The 19,919-nt window shown below is 40.2% G+C and overlaps 2 protein-coding genes across 2 annotated transcripts in view; one reads left to right on the forward strand and one right to left on the reverse strand.

Moving 5' to 3' along the window:
* The window catches only part of LOC126926968 (uncharacterized), a 284,756-nt gene that overhangs the window by 165,477 nt on the left and 99,360 nt on the right, over nucleotides 1–19,919 (forward strand). Inside the window, exon 2 of the transcript XR_007715042.1 lies at nucleotides 15,520–15,539. The gene's annotated coding sequence lies outside the window, so the exon portion shown is untranslated. The remainder of the gene's footprint in view (nucleotides 1–15,519; nucleotides 15,540–19,919) is intronic.
* LOC126926972 (A disintegrin and metalloproteinase with thrombospondin motifs 3-like) overlaps nucleotides 1–19,919 on the reverse strand; it is a 270,090-nt gene that overhangs the window by 145,644 nt on the left and 104,527 nt on the right. Inside the window, exon 4 of the mRNA XM_050743277.1 lies at nucleotides 6,990–7,225. Coding sequence (XP_050599234.1) covers nucleotides 6,990–7,225 — 236 coding nt within the window. The remainder of the gene's footprint in view (nucleotides 1–6,989; nucleotides 7,226–19,919) is intronic.

Here is a 19,919-nt window from a genome sequence, read left to right on the forward strand (position 1 = left end):
ATCGAAGCCGGCGGATTTTTTGTTGTTTAGCGTGGAGAAGATTGTACTTAGTTGATTGAAGTTTGTAAAGTAGTTTATTTCTGGGTCGGGCTGTTTGGGGTCGTCCGATGTGTTTTCGTTTGAGAATGTGCAGACTGTTTTGTTTAGCGCTATGTCTTGTTTTATTTTATTTTTTAGTATGTTTGTTTCGGCGATGATAATTCTGTTTAATTGTTCTCGGCCCATGTGTTCGTTTTGTGTGTGAGTTTTGGCGAAGTGGGTGCCGATAATGTCTAGTTTTTCCGTTGTTTTTGATATTATGAAGTTGCCCTCTGTGTCTTTGTTGGTGTTGTGTATCTCGATGCCTGCTTCTTGGATGAGGGAGGCTTTTTCTGGAGGCAGTTTGAGGGGCGGGATGGAGTTTTGTTCCTTTGGTCTGAAAATTTGATTTATCTGCGGGAACTTGCTAGCAGAGTCTTTTTGGAGATATTTTTTATTTTATTTGTCCAGTATTGATTTATAGAGTTTGCGAATTCTTGTTTTAGTTGTGATTTTATTTCGTGTAGCAGGTACTTTAGGAATTCTATGTCTTCTCTTTTGTCGTAAGAGTAGTTGTGTCTTAGGTTGTTTAATTTCGATAGTATGTAACTTTTATCTCGTTGTAGTTTTTTTATTTTATAGTTTATATATGGCTCGCAGGAGTCTTTTTTTTTAAATGTCGGTACGGATTCTTGTATATGTTTTTCTATTTCGTCTATGAACGAGTCGATTTGTCTGTCTGTTAGGTTGACATTGTTGTAGATTTTTAGGTCGCAGTTCTGTTCGAGCAGGTTTTGGAACTTTTTCCAGTCTGTCTTTTTATAGTTGAACCTGGGTGTTTCGGTCTGCGTTTCGAGTGTTAGGTAGTTGGATGTGTTTTTGTTTATCTGAAATACTATGGCGTTATGGTCGCTGTCGTAGTCTATGGTTTTGAGAGTGTTATTTGGTCGTAAGTTTTGGAATTTTATTCGGGCGTCTGCTAGGCATATGTCTAGGTAGGAGCGTCCTTTTGGGTAAGAGGGTAGCTCGGAGCCATAGAGGTTTGTTTTGTAGAAAATGCTTTTATTGTCTAGCCAGGTTCTGACGGAGTTTCCTCTCGTGTTGTTTGTTTCGCTTTTCCAGCTGGTATGTTTAGCGTTAAGGTCACCGGCTATTATGTAGTAGTTTTCCTGTTTGTCGAGCTGTAAAAGTTGGAAGAGATCGTCGAATTCGTCGTTAAATTGTTTCTGGTTTCCGTGGGCTGCGTAGGCTGCGGAGATAAATAAGTTTTCCTTATTGTTTATTTTTATTTTTATGATCGTCGTCTCTAGGATTTTGAATTTTGTTATTTTGTCGTTTTGTATTGTTTTGAACTTCAGGGGGTTTTTTATGAGGATTGCCGTTCCTCCTCCTTGGGTAGCGTTTGGTCTGTCGTGTCTTATTATAGAGTAGTTTTTGTATTGCACTTTATGTCTATAGTTCAGTTTGGTTTCTGAGATAAGTACTATGTCGGGGGTTTCTTTCTTAATTAGTGTTAGCATGCTGTATCTTTTTTGGTTTGAGATTAGTGAGTTGGCGTTTATTGAGATGATTTTCAGATGTTTAACTTTTATCTGGTTTATTTTTTGCTGTGATTGGTGGACGGGTGGGTTTTGGCTAATCTTCGTCTATATTTTCGATGATGTTGAAGATGGAATCGATTCTTTCTTCATGTGTATTTAGTGCTTTTTTTATTTCGTTTAGTTGTGTTTGTTGTTCGCTTAGAGCTTTTAGAATGCTTTTTTTGAAGTCTTCAATGACATTTATTATGCTTATTCGGGGTGAGTCTATTGTTGGGTTGGGGTTTTGTTTGACTTGTGCCGCTATGTTTGTTACTTGTGGGCTTGTCTCGTTTATACTTGTTCTTTGTTTTACTATGTCCGCGAATTTTAGCTCGGGGACGTACTTACGGCTTATTTTGGCGATTCTTTCGGCTTTTGCTGTTTTTGCTTTGATGATTTTTTCATTAATCTTTTTGGGTAATTCGACGAGTTTTGGGCATCCTTTGTATGATGCAGGATGTCCGTAGTTTTTGCAGTTTACGCAGTAGATTTTTTCTTTGCTTATTGCTGCTTCTTTTTTTATTTTGCACTCGCCTGGCCCGTGCGGTTCAGTGCATTTTACACAGCGATAGTTTAGATTACAGTTTTGTGCTGTGTGGCCTATTCGCTGGCATTTGTAGCACTGCGTGATATCGTTTTTTTAAATTTTTTCCCATGCTATTTTTAGATAGTTAAGTCTGTTTATTTTTAGTAGGTTCCCAATGTTGCTATCGGGGGAGACTTGAATTATATAGATTGGGAGCAATGTGTTGTTCTCCCTTGATTTTCTTGTTGTGAATCGAGTCACTTTGGTGAAATTAACTTCTTCTATTTTCAGGGCTTTTAGGTCTTCTAGTATTTCCGCTTCTGTGTAGCTGTTTCCTAGCCCTTTTAGTAGGTACGTGTGGGGTTTTTGAGATTTTGGGGTATATGTGAAATAGGCCGTGTTGGCTGCGGTCAGTATTTTTTTTGCATTCGCGTAGTCATTTATGTTTTGAAGATAAAGCACGTGCTTACCTGAATGGATTCTTTTGATATGGAAATTCTTGATTTTGAGGGAATTTTCCATGAGTGCTATTGTGTCTTTTGGGTCTTGTAATGTTATGTTGATGGGGGGTGGCCTGGCCCCATTTGCTGATGTGGGGGGGTCTGCCTGGTCTTCAGCGGGGTGGCTGGGTGGCAGGCCCTTATGAGTTTGGTTTTTCAGTAATGTTGAAGGATGTGGTGTTGTTTTTTTTTGGCGGAGCGGCGGGGGGGGGGGGGGGTGCTTGTCCGGACGGTATAGCTTTTGCTTGTGGTTATTGGTGACGTGTCCGGGGGAGTGGGCTGTCTGGTTGCCTTTTCCCTTAATACGTCGTTTTTTTTTTAATGTTTTCGATAATGGTTTCATGCGGTTGCGGTGTGCAGGGGTCTTGGGCTTGGAGGGCTTCGAATCTGTTTTTTAATGTGATTGCCATTGGTTGAGGTTGTGGGCTTCTTTTTTGTTTCATATTTTCGTTTTTATCGTCGTGCTCTTCTTGTGAGTCGCTTTCTTCTCCTTTTAAATTTTCTTGTTTTGTGTTTATTTTGTTCCTGGTTACCAGGTTTGGGGGCGGATTGAGTTTCCGCGTCTTTTGTGTAGCAGTTCTTATGCTGCTATCTTTAATTATTTGTTGTTTTTCTATTTTTCTTTTGATTCCTTTTTTTGACGAGCTTATGGCGGGTTCTGCCTCCTTGGTTTCGATTTCATTCCTTTCTTCTTCTATTTTTAAATTGTTTGTAGAGAGGTTGATGTTATCATTATTTTTTCACTGTTTAGCACTCTTTTTGTTTTTCTTTTTTTTTTTTGCTCTCTCACTGTCTACTGTGCACTGTATAGCTTGCCGCGCTCACTGTTAGGGCCTACGCCTGTTTATCCCTTAGGGCCGAGAGGTCCGACCTGCTCGGAGGATTACGGTCAACTGAGAGTATGTACGTATGAAAGTGCAGAGAGTGAAACTGAAAAACAACCTTTTATAACTAGCGAGAATGTGAGACAATTGAGAGATAGAGATAAGATCAAGCGAACCGATTTTTATGGTAACCCAGTAACGTACGTAGCGAAAAAATTACCAGTGGATTTTAACGAAACGATGAGATCCGAAAAGAAAGAAATTATGTGGCTAAAGAAAATATTTCTCGAATGCAAAATAGAGATATTTAAGTATACGCTATGTGTAGATAATACTAGTGTCGTAAAATTAATTAAGAATCCTGAATTCCATCAAAGAAGTAAGGATATTGATATAAGATACCACTTTTTGCGAGATTTATACAATAGAGGCGAAATTGATGTAACATATGTAACAAGCGAAGAGCAACTGGCAGATATATGTACAAAAGCGTTGCCAAAACCAAGATTTGAATATTTAAGACAAAAGTTAGGTTTGAAAAATAAAAAAGATGTTAAGAGGTAATTGCTTATAGAGATGTAGAGTTTTTAGGGAGGGTGTCGAAGTGACTATCACTTCTAATATAAAAAAAAAAACTCTACATGATCTGTTTAGTCTTCTCGTAGTTTTTTTAGTAATAAATTAATTTGAATGGAAAAGAGAAAGGCAGTTGGCAAATGTATTTGTGAAGACATTGACAAAATCAAGGTTCAGATATTTACGACGAGAGTTAGAAAATATTCAGATATAATTGTTTGTTGGGATGTAGAGTTTTAGGGAGGGTGTTGAAGTGGTCACCACTTCTAGGAAAACTCCACATTTGGTCTTTTTAGCTTTCTCAAGCGCTGAAGCCATCGACAGCATATAAACAAAGAATAGCAGGGAGGCAGACCATAAACGGTAGACAGGCGACGTTGGCTTCGGGGTTCTCAGTCATAAAGTAACACTGCTAGCGTGCGGATCTGGACCAGCTCAAATTGTATTCCTGTATTTCATTATTAAGTCAAATATATACTTTGTATCTTACACTTTATCCACGCGTTTTTCTCTCTTTATATACTGAATAACCTCAACAATTTTAGCCGCTCTATCTCCGCTAGTTTGCAGACTAAGAAGAACCGAGTTTAAAGTTGACGAACTTCTATACGATCGTGCGAAGTTAAGATTTGAAAGAACCAAATATTCGTTGCTCTCCAGGTATACAATTTTCATCGTATTATTTATTATTTTATTCTTTGTAACTTATAATTATTTACACATCATATCGTTCTTTATAACAATGTACGCATACGTGGATTCATCAATTACTTTTTTTTCTTCTTTTTTAGGTGGAGTTAGAACAATTATTAATTAGGCGAGAATTAACAGTTAAAATTACGGACGAATCGAGTCGCTATGGTTTTCATTCCTTGTTCGTCAGGAGCCTCGCTAAGGAAGCACGTCTTCGTCGGTGAAGCTTATAGCATGGTCGCGAAGAAGCTTATTTTTCAATTGGAATCATAAATTATTAAGCAATAACATAGAAATTTGCTTCATCCCGCGCTCAATCGCCAGGGACGTGTCGTAAACTAGGTATCTCCGCAGGGTAATTTGGAATTATATTACAGCGGTACAAGTTGCCGAACTTCCTCACCCGCACAGATATCGTGATCTTCTCGGAAAACTAACATCTCGTGTTAGTTCAAGTAGCGTCCCATCTTTGCCAGTAGAAGGCGCGCCAAGAGCACGTGAAAGGTTGGTCATGACACTCGCGGCATTCACACCTCGAACACAGAAAAAGATACTTGTTAACGTTCAAGCGGTTCAGATATTGTTCAATTTTCGCGCGACACAAACGTTGTTCAAACTTGGAACGCTAGAGGCATTTTTCAACTCTGTTACGAGGAAACTTATACATATTCATTGAAGACATACGAAAGAATACGCGCTGTATTCGTTATCATGCGTTTTTTTTTATTAGAGTTCAGACTTTTATGGATCGTCATTATTGGAACAGCAAGCGTTCAGTTCTGTTCTTCCCTACGTACTCATAATCTTGGCTGATAACCGCCATTCGCTATATACATCGTTGCTATCGACGTCAAAGGATTAACACAGTCAAATACACAATCCATACAATCCGATTTGATTGATTTTAGATCTTGCATCAAACAGATCTCTATATAAACAGATAATTTCTGATTCTAAACATTTGTATCGCTTCTTCTTCCGCTTTGAAATCCTCTACAAACGCCTTTTATAGTCGTTCAACTTTTCAGCTCACAGAAAAGAACATTACGCGTATTCCTAGCAATCGCCCAAAGACTCGAACGTGTGCTTCGATAAAGCTCGCTTAACTTTCATCGACACATCGATAACTTTGCGTTCCAAGATGTTATTACGCCCTAGAATCCCTAACATAATTTTAGAACCAGAATTTCTGTGCAAAACAATTCCATCGCTTTGTCACGCTTAACGGCTCAATCATCGAAACATGTATCATAACGCACGAATTATGATAAAAAAGAAACTGTCTTTCGAATAAAAGCAATCCGTTTGCCAGGTGCGCTTAAGGATGTACAGGACGTCGACGGAGCAAGTGTACGAAATACAGCCGCTGGAGGGTAACAGTTCCGCTCAACGTTACACTCAACAGCCGAAACAACGATTCTCTGAAATGCCTACTCCGTCGGTTTCGCCGACGTCTTCTCTCCGAAAGCGCGTCTCGGAACTGCCAAGAGCCGCGAGTGCATCCGTTTCCGGTGCTGCGGGCATTGTCTGCTCTAATACGGATCTGATATCGATCCTAAGCTCGTTAGCGTCTTCCGCGACGGAAATCAACCGATGCGGCGAGGAAGCGCCGAGTTCCCGGGACGATAGCAAATCAAACTGGCCCGGAAAAACGACCGAACAGAAAGGAAGACGATCGAAGAGCTTCCGTTCCAATAGCTTCGACGTGTCGACATTGCACGGAGCTAAAAGTAAGCTTAGCGGATCCTCGAAAGCCGCTATTTCGACCTTTATGGCACCGTCGAATTGGTTCACGAAGAGACACCAACCGATGTCGAAGAAGCCGGAAGATTTAGTAACGGCCAGTTTAAGTCTCAAGTTCGATAAATCGAAGGTAGTGAAGGCGGTGAAGGAAACGTTGGGTAAAAAGTCCCCTAATAGCGAGGTCAAACACAAAGTCGTATGGGACAACACTAGTGGAACCAAAGTGGACGCTCAGCTAAGTTGTATTGCTCGTTACGATATCGTTTCTTGTTTAAGAGCCATCGTAGGTGAAAGGAGGAATGCAAGAACGCACATAATACGCAAAAATCTATGGCAGATTCAAAGTACAGTACTCGTTGTGATATTCGGTAAAGATAATAAGTTCTCCTATGGAGATTTCATTTTTCAAATTATTCTCGTACAGGTACGTGTTTGCATAAATAAATAACACACGGTCTCTGCGTAAATACCCAGGCCAGTTATAAATATTTCAGTTTGCCAACGATATCTCAACATGTGGGACACTCACATGTGTGCTACTTCGTGAGCGATGATAAAGGCGCTGGTCAAGCCTTCGTCTCGATTTAACGCGCACGATCTCGCGGGATCGCATACTCCTGACACAGGTGCGTAACCGGAAGGACCTCCTATATCTAACCGCGTCAACCATACAGCAACATCGAGATTTACGCCCTTCGAGGACAGCATCTTTCTGTTCCATTTGTTCACGTTCTCGAGAGATCGTCTGGCATCGCCACGGCGGACCTACGACAACGTTTAATATTTTCTTAATAAAAGCTAGCTAATATTACGAATATATTATATTTATTATTACATCATGCATTATATACTATATATAAATATTCGTCAATGATAATAAATATAAGTGCAAGTAATCGTGTTGTTGATTGTAATCAAATGTAACTTGTAACGCTATTAGTATTTTAATCTTCCTGAAAAATGTTGAAATGTTGATTCGACAGCAGAGAAGAATAGCAGAAAAAGAAAAGTAAAAGGAATCGCAAGTGTCGTATATCAATGATATTATCATAGGTCTATAACATTAAATTAAGATTCCTAAGAGATGAAAAAGGTTTAATAGTCGATTATACAGATATTTCGGATACACGATAAATGCGAGGTTTGTCAATGATCCGTGAAAATTGTTTGTTTGGAAATTTGTTTCCAAGGGATCGTTCACGGTTGTCCAATTTAACAAAATGGAACTCGTTGCATTTTATCGATCTAAAACGTCATGCGCAGATATTTTGACCTATATAATTTATATACCATACACTGTACAGATAAGTAGAAAATAAAATAATTGACACTCGCATAGGCGTATCTCAGATAGTTACTACTTTAGTTAAATGATTTAATTTAATGGAAATCGCTTACCATAACGTCTCGTTTTTCCGCGTATAAAATCATTCGTACGATCACTAGAATCATGTTGGATTCGAGCGATGGGTCCATGTAAATTGCACTGACCTAGGATTAAAATACGTACGAAAATGTAACAGGCGTTAAAACAGTATTACAGCCTTACAAATAAATTATTATTCAAAACTCTCGTAAATACATCGTATCTTATATAATTTTCCTAAAAAATTAATTTTATTCGTTATATTTATCTTAGGAAATGTACGTTATTAATCTCAACAGCATTGGAAAACCAATTACCGAATGGCTGAAATTAATCGATTACAAAATTCCATTACGGATAAATTATTCGCTGAACTTTTTAAAAGATACGTGCAAGCTTTGAACAGTGTAAACAGAAAATACAGAGCTTCCGTCCGAATATACGATCGAGATGTTTGAAAGCAAGTAGCGTACCTTGAAAATACAGAGATACGCATAACTCTGCCCTATGTTTCCCGGTTGCTTGCGTACATATGTAGGAGGAGGTATTCTATATCTAAGTATAATAACAGAATTTCGTTTGGTATTACTTACGATGTTTAAAAGAGCCAAGATATATTGCTGTACTCGAATTCCATGAAAACGGAGTAATCAGCAGCTATTCCAAGCTCTAGCCATCGTGGCGGCGAATCCTTAGCAGCTGGTCTTTTCTCTATGAAATGACTTATCTTAGAAATCGACTTATCTTCCACGAAATTAGAAAGTCTACTCGACTCGACTTGATAGCTTAAACGCATGATTATTAAAAGCATAAATTAATATCTACGAGCAAGTATTCGTGGAATAATTATTACGATATAAATAATTATTTCAAAAGTATAATTTCAAAAATATCAATTCGGTATCACCGTGAATTTCATCCTGCAAATTTCTTTAAAATTCTTGACAAATTTTGGTAAACGTATTCCTCCAGCAAATTTTTCTATTTTTCTATTTTTTTACATTAAATTAGGCAAGATAGATAAAGATTCGTGCAATGGACAATATACATATGTGTAATAGACAGGGAATAATAAAATAAATTAAAAACAGCGAAATATAGATGAACGTGTAGAAGATGAAGCGAGAGTGGAACGCAATAGGGAGAATAATTGTAAACCGAGTTCCTTTTAAGGCTGAAGATAAGCTATTCTTATATTACATGCTGTTATTATTACTTTTGTACACGATAGATTGGAATATCAGTACAATTTCTTTCTTTCAGTAATATTCGATGATTCGTTAATTTATTAACCGCTATATTGTACGTGGTAAGTAGAAAAGCAACGATTGTACAAGAATGGCATTTGGAAAAATATTTGACTTACTTGATAATCTGTTCCTTTGCCATTTAGGACCAGAGAAGTATCCAATTTCCTCGGGATTTGTTATTTTATATAGGTTGGGGTTGATAATCAATCTCGGATCCACTCGGATTGGTTATCACACCTTTTATTTTCTCTCTTATACAAAACACCAAATCACACAGCAAACGTCTAAACTCTCCCAATGCGTCTTAGCAATTAAGGCGTGGTCGACTCCTATGGCAAAAGAGCGTCGTTAGGAGTCGTACCAACATAACCCTAGTAACCTTTTAGTAACTAGCGGTCATACCAACTGAGCATTTCTCAACAGGATTTACGTCGATCGATAATTCTTCCACTATTGTATCGTTGTATTCTGTGGAGACATCGTCTTTTTCATCGTACAGAATCAATTTCTCAGCTTCTGGGTATTCCACGTCGAAGACGTCACCGGAAAGATTATAAAATCCCTGAACATCGTGGCTTAAGGAATCGCGTTTGCTTCGTTTCGACTTTCTCTTACTTTCTTCAACTTCAAATTTATTCGATTTCCCTGTAACCGAATTATCAACGTTTTACCACGTTTGCCTGTCTTATCTTCGCTATTCTCGTTACGGATAAAATGAAAAAATAGTTGCAAAATTTCTGAAATTGTAAATACGACCAGACTGGAACGTATCAACGACATATACGGTGTCACAAAATTGTGACAAGTCAATATTCCAGTTGTTAGTTTGTTGAAATTACGCCACCGCTGATTAAACGTATCACGCTTTAATAGAAAATTCAATTTCCCAGCGGGGAAAATGGAATTTTGCGCTAATTAAAGTATTGCGCTTTTGTACAAAATTCCATTGTTTTCTGTTGCCCGCGAAAATGCAATTTTACGACGGACATTTCAGACAAATTTCCATCAGACGGCTTTCCATCCGTAAAAAAGAATGCTATCTATAAAAGTGTCAATGGAAATTGATCAAAGTAACGTCAAACAAACCCGTTTAAACAGCGAGGTAAGTAGACCAATTGCTTTTAACAAAACCTGTATCGTTGCTCTTAACCGTTTCACTTTTAAATATCAATCGGCGCTGTTCCTCATTAAAATTTCGATTTAAATCGAACGAGAAATACAGCGTAACACTTGGAATTTTCTATCGTTTCTCAACCATACTTCGAACATTTACGTCGCATTCTTCGATTCATAGGATCGCGATGTTGGATTCTTCGATTTCGATACAAAAACGTTTCACAGCTTTCGACGCGGGAAATTTAATTAAGAGAACAAATAATTTGTTTATAAACTGCCAATTACGTGCCTTGAATTTCCGATATATGCAATAAATTTCATTGCTACTTGACCTAAGTGGGTCATAAAGTTGCAACCGTGTAAACCGTGCCACGTAATTTTATTGCATTCAATTTTCCACGTTTCCAACAATTTATCAAATTAGAATTTATCCGCGCATCGTACGAAATTTTTCATAAAAATTGATTAATAACAGTAGATATATAGCTCCTCGTATTCGTAAAACAGATTTTTAATCTGTAAACAACGAGTCGTGGTAATTACGATACGATCGATTTTCAACTTAGCAAAATTTGTTTCCATTTAACATTCACATCCAGATTGTATTTCCTTTGTAATAAATTAATTATATAATTAAATAAATTTATTATTCGAACCGATATTCAGATACAGTTCGAGTATACTTGATAAATTTTCAGACTCGATTCTCCAAATCGAAAATGAGAACGTTTTATCCTATACTTTTTCTTCATTTTTCCACAAGGATTCGCGTTGTTCTCGCTTTCAGACGTTGTTCCGTTGCATCCTGTATATACGGGGTGTGCCAAATTTAAACCGCCAAATTGTAAGGAGTTGATTTACAGACAAGAAGAAGAAGAAGAAGAAGGAAGAATTTTATATAATGTTCGTCAACGGACGTTTCTTTACAGAATTACAAACGAGTATCGTTCGTACGAAACAGGTAACGACGCGTTTTCCATCGCAGCGTGCAAAAGTTCGCTGTATTATCGTGTCAGCGCAGTTGCATGCTTTTTATCATGCGACAACAAGCCCGTGTCGTTAATAGCTACAATAATGATACAATGAAAAATTATTATCTGGTATGTTTGATTGGTCGTTGGAGAACGTTGTCCGTGTGCTCGGATAGAAGCCTGACATCGATCAACGATGGGAGTAATACGATCTCGTACACACAGTTGCTAACAATTCGATCGAGTAGCAAAAACCGCGTGTTTTTACTCGTTGCGCTAGTTGTTCACGCGAACTCGCATCTCCAGAATAAACCTTCCGTTTTACAGTTGCGAAACCATAAATACAGAAAAGAAAACGCAGTTCTTGAAACTCTGACGAAACGCTGATAATACGGTCAATTGTCGCGTGCTGTGAAATGGAAAATTCGTCGTTACTTGTTTCATACGTACGATACTTGTTTGTAACTGTGGAAAAACGCGTTTATTGCCCAGCTTCATACGACATGTTTTTCGGTAAATATTTACAAAGCGGACAATCTCGCCATATTCAACGGCTTTGAAATATGTTTGCCAAGGCTAATATTCCGAACAACTTTTTCCTGTAATACTCTTTACCGTCGCTCTGCTTTCCGCGATATTCGCAGCAATTTCTGTCTCGACGACAGCGATGATTTCGTAGTTTCGCTTTTCTCGATATCACTGCTAAAGCTTTTCCTACCTCGAATAACGACGCAAAGCTTCGTATGAATCGTATCTATCCTGTTACTTGATACGCGAATTTAATTCGCGGTAGCCTCAGTGATGTTTCTTTCCTGTGCGAGTTGAAAATGATTATCAGAAATGCATATATATATATGTCGGCTGGACGATAGGATTGGGGGTGGAGGTGTTCGATGAATCTTCGTTGATATTGGCCATCGATGCGGTGTAACAATGGTAGAGTTTATTGGCACAAGTGAGTGGTATTACAGCGTTGGTAATTAATCACAATGTTAGATACTCGCGGCGCTATGACAATGGCCTCGCGTCCGGTAACGAATCCACGGTCAACGGGATGTCGAACGTGTATATTTCGTGGAAGTCTAAGTTATATTCAGGTCGCCACAGAACAAGCACTACGTACCGGAGAATTACTTGTATCGTCGTTCAAATCGTACGAAAGTGTGTCTCTCCATCACGGTGACGCTGTCGAGGAAAACTATGATGGGTGTGACTAAGGGCACGAGATCATCGGATTCGTGGAGAAAAGTCTTCATTCGGAAAGTGAGGGAAATTGGAGTTACTGTTAATTGGTCAATTTCCATGTTGATGGTTGGGGAAGGGTGCTGGCCGCCCTTTGTTTGTCGGTTTGAAGGACTTTCGTTAAATAGATCTTAAGATTTATAGCGGGTCCTCGGGCTAGCCGAACATGTACTGTGGAGACACATCAACATCTGGTAATCGTCTTACTCGAAGCATAGTCTGCGTGTGGCGAGCCACGGGACAGAAACCATTGAGACATTTACCATCGCACCCTGTCCCAAGCATTTCTTTTAAGGAGAGTTATAGAGTTACTTCCTGCCTTGGTTAAACAAAACGTTCATCCCCTTGACCGCGACTACGTTCGGCGACTGGTTGTCGCCTCGAGCCCGAGCTCACTATCATAAATCTCGAATAAGTACAGTCGGATCGAATGACAACGGTTTTCTTAATACGGCTATGGTGAAATCTAAATTACAGTACTAGGTGTCTTCCCAAAATTCCGAGGAGAAGGCTCCGGTGCTCTTTCATCTCCGACATATATATATATAAATGTACGGACATCAACGTCCGAGACGTTCGTCCATGCCAAACGGTAACGCGTACAGGAAACATTTGTTCAAAATGACTTTGACTTTAGCTATATTTTCAAATTGGAATTAGCTAATGGTCGTTCGCTTTGTAAATGATTATTTCTTTTTCTTCTTTTTGCCTGCAGATTAAGCCCTTCCTGTTTGACGGTTTAAATTTATTAAATTAAATTTATTAAACCGAATATATATATATTCGTTTGTACTACGATTACTCTCATACTCTATGTATGGTGTTATCATATCGACGCTATCAGTTCTTACAGTATCACGATCAGAGTCAATTTTAGAATAGAAGAAGCAATTAACGGCGGATCGCAAAGTAAGAAGCTTATAACATAATTGGCAAGGAAGTCGGTAAATCGATCAACCAATCACCTACATCCAACCGTCTAACGAAAGATGAAAAGCCATCGCGATAACGATCCTTCTCACCTGCAGGATTTTCCGGATTCACAGACACGAAGCTCGAATTATTCCTGATCGACCACCACTTTTCGTTTTTCGGCTGAAACATCACATGCTGGCCATTCGTCAGCGGCTGAACGAAGAACGATCTCTGCCCGATCAACATCAAGGCGTACACTTCTTCTTCGCATATCGTCACGACGACGAAGGAACTCGCGTCTCCTTCCAAGCTACCTTGTCGAAGATCGCAGTTCGCCTTGGCGTTACGTCGCTCGGACTTGGTTTTACCCTGGCGCACCCAATTCACGGTGAAATTCGACGACAGTATCAATCGATCGTTGGCCATGGTCCTTAAGGTCCAGTTGCTGATCTCGAGGAACACCGGCTCTTAGTGGAGATACTCGCGCCAAGTTTCTCGGTCTTCGTGGGTCGATCTTCTGTTCCGCGCGCTCTCATTCGGGATCACTCGAGGGTAAACGATCTCGTACTCCTGCAAGCTTTGCAGAAAGTCGCTCATTCGCGACTTAGTAGCGATCGTGCCGAGCAGCCACGTGGCGAGGAGAAAACTGGGAAGTTTCGATCGCGTCATGTCTCGCGCGCTTTGATCGAAATTTCAATAGGATTTTCTGGCTACCCAAAACTTGCCAGGCATGCTCGTTCACTCGCAGACGTAGTTATCGCGATGAAAGCAGCTAATTCGCAGACCCGATATTCTCATTTCATTTCGCCGGTTCGTAACGCGTTCGAAACGCCGTGTCATATAGACGCGGATGCGACGATACTCTCGCGTTCTAACATTTTCAATGTCTCGCGCTTTATCACGTAGCTCGCGCGGAAGTAATACGAAGGTGAATCGTTGGTTTTAATACACAGGGTGTTGTTTAATCGATCGAAATAATGGAAAAGGGAACGATTCTACGGTACACCAGAGATGAAATGAAATCATAGAATGCAGTGGTTTTGTAGGTAGTGTTTTATCGAAAAGATTAACCGTGAATATTTGCTCGACCTATTTATACCAAATTGATACAGAATCTTAAATTACAGACGAATCTTTCTCAATTTCCTTCGATCATCCTCTCTAGGCGTACGAAACTGCCTCGTTGAATTCGAACGTTTCTCGATTTCCTTCGACGTCTTTCAATTTCTTCTTTTTTCAATCGCCGTTCGCCTTCTCAAAGCTGTCTTCGAACAGAATTCTTAGAACGACTTCCAATTCCTTTCGATTCGTCCAATCGTTTAGCTTTACGAAACTGTTTCGCTAAACTCCTTTTTCCACTGTACTTGCGTATCGTAACAAACTCGTCGGCGGTAACTCGCGTCGATTAACGATTCACCACTAGTAAAGTAACCGGGAATGCAGCAAACTAGTAGTCGGTAGAACGAAGCGGAACGTAAGTGGAGCGAGCGATAAGAGCGATCGCGACAATCGCACGCCTCGCCGTGCGATTCCCACGCGAACGAATCATTAAATTCGAGCCAAAGATTCTCACTAACTCGAAGATTCGCGCCAGTATTTTCCACGCGCGCGTCACACAAATTCGAACGACTTTCGCGAAAAGGACGGAAGGATAAGACGATCGATCGGATCTCGGGTCGATCGCGATACCCCCGGACAGAAGGTTTCGACGATAAAGTGGAGTAAACGCGATGAACGAGCTTCGTGCTACGACTGGCAGCCACATAGACGGATGAACGCAGCTGCAAACGCACGCGAGTGCAGCGGCGAACTGTGCGTAAGAGTAAGCGCGAACGCGAGACTGAAAAAAGCACCAGCGCTTACCGCCCACTGAAGTTCTAGTAATGGCAGCTTTATGTGCAATCACCGAGAAACGAGGATGCTGGCGAACGCATTGTTCGACCCCGACCGAGACGATTTAACAAGGGCCGAGGATTTCATCTTGAACGACCTTGCTCTTGTCACGACCGGCATACTTCAAATCCGATGGACCGATGATGGAGATAGAGATGTGGCGGCCTTGGCGACAATGTATATCGCCGAAGTGCCTAATGAGTCATCTGTATCCTAACGGTCCTTCCACCGAATGTCCTAGAAGTGTGACAACGGTCACGTACGCCTACAGGGTAGTGGGGATATTGAGGGATGACAAACAAAGAAGAAGACAAACCTGCCCCCAGGTCACCATTAACAACGCAATAATCCCAAGCAAGGACTCCGTAAGATACCTGGGCATGACCCTGGACAGGAGACTAACTTGGAAAAAACATATCTCCGAAAAAACAAAGCAACTAAAGGAAAAACTAAGAAAATTCTATTGGCTCACGGGCCGACGCTCCAAACTAAACATACAAAACAAAATAACCCTCTACGAGGCCGTAATAAAACCTGTCTGGACCTACGGAATCCAACTATGGGGAACAGCAAGTAACTCCAACATTGAAATACTCCAACGCTTCCAATCGAAAACGCTAAGATCTCTATTAAATGCACCCTGATATGTTACCAACGAAACAATCCACCGTGACCTCAAGATACCTACAGTCAAAGATGAAATACACAAGTCCAGAAGCAGATATAACACAAGAGTCAACAACCACCACAACCCACTAGTCACCCAACTACTGGACACGACGGACCAGATCGGCAGACTAAAAAGAAAATACCCTCTAGATTAAATCCTTAGTTTCTACCAGAACCAACAATATAAAACTATTATAATCCATGTCATTGTATCACGCCAAACTAGGTTACTGAAAATTCTCAACGAGAATTGATTGTAAATATTCTAATAAATAAAAATAAAAAAAAAATGATACATGTTTCGATGATTGAGCCGTTAAGCGTGACAAAGCGATGGAATTGTTTTGCACAGAAATTCTGGTTCTAAAATTATGTTAGGGATTCTAGGGCGTAATAACATCTTGGAACGCAAAGTTATCGACGTGTCGATGAAAGTTAAGCGAGCTTTATCGAAGCACACGTTCGAGTCTTTGGGCGATTGCTAGGAATACGCGTAATGTTTTTTTCTGTGAGCTGAAAAGTTGAACGACTATAAATGGCGTTTGTAGAGGATTTCAAAGCGGAAGAAGAGGCAGATTATTTAATACATAATATCTTCCTTTATAATATATCTAATATCCTAATAATTAGATGAACGTAATACAAATGTTTAGAATCAGAAATTATCTTTTTATATAGAGATCTGTTTGATGCAAGATCTAAAATCAATCAAATCGGATTGTATGGATTGTGTATTTGTCTGTGTTAATCCTTTGACGTCGATACCAACGATGTATATAGCGAATGGCGGTTATCAGCCAAGATTATGAGCACGTACGCAAATAGACTAGAATATTTTGCAAGAATGAAATGTCTTGGTATGGTACGCTTATTCTATCTATCCAAGTCAAAATAAGTATAAAAATCGGGTGGCAATCAACATATTAAAAAAAAAAAAAAAAAAAAAAAAAGAAAAAGAAAAGGAGAAACAGATGCTTCTGATTGTTTAGTGCATTTTCATAAAATCTTCTAAATGTTTAATTCTCATAGAATAAAAGGGAGAGCATACGTTTGAATCTCAGCAGATTTTATTAATTCTTTGAAACCATAAATACAATATGAGTATTACATCAACTTTAGTTCATACATGTAACAACATATTATTCTGCATGTAGCAGTTACATATAATGAAACATTTACTTATCCAATAAATCCATATTCTCTACTAAACGTTCGTTTATTAATAAAACTGCCATAATCGTCCACGCATTGTTCGCTTCCTTAATTATTTTTCAAAGTATAACGATAATCAATGATGCAACAGAAATATCACGTAACATCCCAACAATCTTACATGAGATTTTAGCTGTTTTTACTATACAAATTAAGTCATTATTAAAATAAGTCATTATAATAATATATATATATGTCGGAGATGAAAGAATACCGGAACGTTCCCTTTGGAACTTTGGGAAGACCCCTAGTATTGAAATTTAGATTTCACCATAGCCGTATTAAGAAACTGTTGTCATTCGATCCGACTGTATTTATTTGAGATTTATGATAGTGAGCTCGGGCTCGAGGCGACAACCGGTCGCCGAACGTAGTCGCGGTCAAGGGATGAACGTTTTATCTAACAAAGGCATGAAGTAACTCTATAGCTTTCCATAAAAAAAAAATACTTGGGACGGGGCACGACGGTAAACATTTCAACGATTTCTGTCCCGTGGCTCGCCACACGCAGACTTTGTCCTTCGGGTAAGACGATTGCCAGATGCCAACGCATCTTCGCAGTATATGTTTAGCTGGGCGAGGACCCGCTACGAATATTAAATTTCAATTACACAAAGTCTCTCAAATAGACAAATGGCCTGTGCCCCAACTACGGGAAGATAAGAGAAATCTATCCTTCCACGAACGACGCTTCCCGCTAGCAACTTTTCCCAAGGACAGCTAATATCTTTCTCTAACCACCAACATGGAAATTGACCAATTAACAGCAACGTCAATTTCCCACACCCTTCGAACGGAGACTTTTCTCCGCGAATCCGATGATCTCGTGTCTTTTTTCTTTGCGTGGGGAGCGGAAAATGCAATTACGCATGCCCAGTGACCCGCATCACTGGGTTATGTGGGAGTCGGTCGGTTGTCGTTGCCATACCCACTAAAAACCCCTCCTCCTTCTTCCTCCGCTTAGAGGGCAGACAACCCCGGTAAAACCTGTCGGCAGTCATCAGGGTTGTCCTTTCGTGCCCCGTTGTATCTACTTCTTCGGGCAGTTACTGCTCATGTCGTCCTCTCAGCCAGTTCAGAATACTGGACTGGTCTCCTTCTGCGGTTTTTCGTTGTTTCGTGTTCTTGCCCTCATTGCTTCACGTAGTTGTTGTTTCGCTCGTTCTCCTCCTTGCCTCTTCCCAGGCCTTCGCTGTCACCCTCCTGTGACACATGACGGTCTTGCAGAATTGCCTGAATTTATTCCAGCTCTCGTCCTTGGCGGTCACCGTGGCGATCAGATTGCCCACGTCTATCTTCCCGCCCAGAGCGTTCTCCAGCTCGATCCTTCTGTCCGTCCACTTCGGGCACGCGAAGAGGGCGTGCTCTGCATCGTCGTTCGAATCTCCACAGTCGAGACAGTTGCTGTCGCTGTCCCTGCCAATCCTTTTCCTATAGACATCGAAGCTCCCATGCCCGGTTAGCAGCTGCATGGTGTGGTGATCGATGTCCATCTTCTTTTTGGTAAATAGCAGCGCACTCGGTATTAATTTCTTTGTGATATTTTCCTTTTTGTAGTTGTTCCACTCCTTCTGACAGTCCTCTTGGGCCTTCTTGCGAATCGCCTCCAGTTCCTCCTTCAGCTTGCTGCCGTCATCCGTGCCAATCCTGGACCCATGGATCTTGTTCCTCTCGTAGGTCTCTCCGAGCATCTTTATCCTTATGCAAATCGGGAGATTCCCGGTCAACACGCAAAGTGCCGCGTGGGAGACGGTACGGTATGCCGTCGTTGTTATGCACAGGGCCGTTCGTTGTGCTCGTTTCAGCTTTTTCCTGTTCTTATCGGTATTCGCTGCTCTAGCCCACACCGGTGCTCCGTAAGTTACGATGGACTCCCACACGTTGTAGTAGAGCCTACGAGCCAAGCTGGGCGGCCCGTTGATGTTGGGTAGAATTCCCCTAAGGGCTCCTATTAACTTGTCGGCTCTATTACACACCATCTCGATATGCGCACCGAACCTCCGACTGGAGTCGATGACGACTCCGAGATCTCGTTCCCTTAGGCACACCCATCATAGATTTCTTCGACAGCGTCACCGCGACGGAGAGCCACTCACTCTAGTGCGATCTCATCGGCAATCGACCTGTCTTTCGTATACGTAATAATTGCCCCTTGCTCTAACATACAGTGTAACTTAGACGCTAACGAAGGGTAAAGTTCGTCATCCCGTTGACCGCGGATTCGTTATTGAGCCTAGGATCATCGTCATTTGCTTCTCGAGTATCTAATTATCGCGATTACTTGTCCAATTCCATCATAGTCATATTTGCACTAGTAAATATCTCCTCTATTGCATAACGATCACGTCTAGCGCCAATAGGGATTCGTTTCACGCCCTTATCCCTAACTCTAATCTTAACGCCAACCCGACATATATATATACATACATATATATATTTTATACATACATACATATATCAATTTTTATACACACAATTATACATATTCATTTTCATTTAATATTTTCATTTAATAATTTAATAAACCTTCGTCCCGCAAAGGCAAATAAATTCACGCATAACATTTCTCTTCAGCGGCATTGTTCTAGGATTGTATTTGTTGAAAGAAGGATAGCATTAAGCGCTGGAATAAAGAATGACGAATCGTTATTCTTTAACCATCGTACTTAGACACATATTTATTGAGCTACTTGTATTTTAATCGAAGTCTAATATCCTCCATCTGTAGGCGTAAATATTACTGCCGTTGTTAATGTCATTTTAAGTTTTACTACTGGAAAGGACATTTAAGTTTGAAGGCAGGCAAGTCTACTGTTCTTAAAGCT

Source organism: Bombus affinis, unplaced genomic scaffold (assembly GCF_024516045.1).
Source record: "Bombus affinis isolate iyBomAffi1 unplaced genomic scaffold, iyBomAffi1.2 ctg00000068.1, whole genome shotgun sequence".
NCBI classification, from domain to species: Eukaryota; Metazoa; Arthropoda; class Insecta; order Hymenoptera; family Apidae; genus Bombus; species Bombus affinis.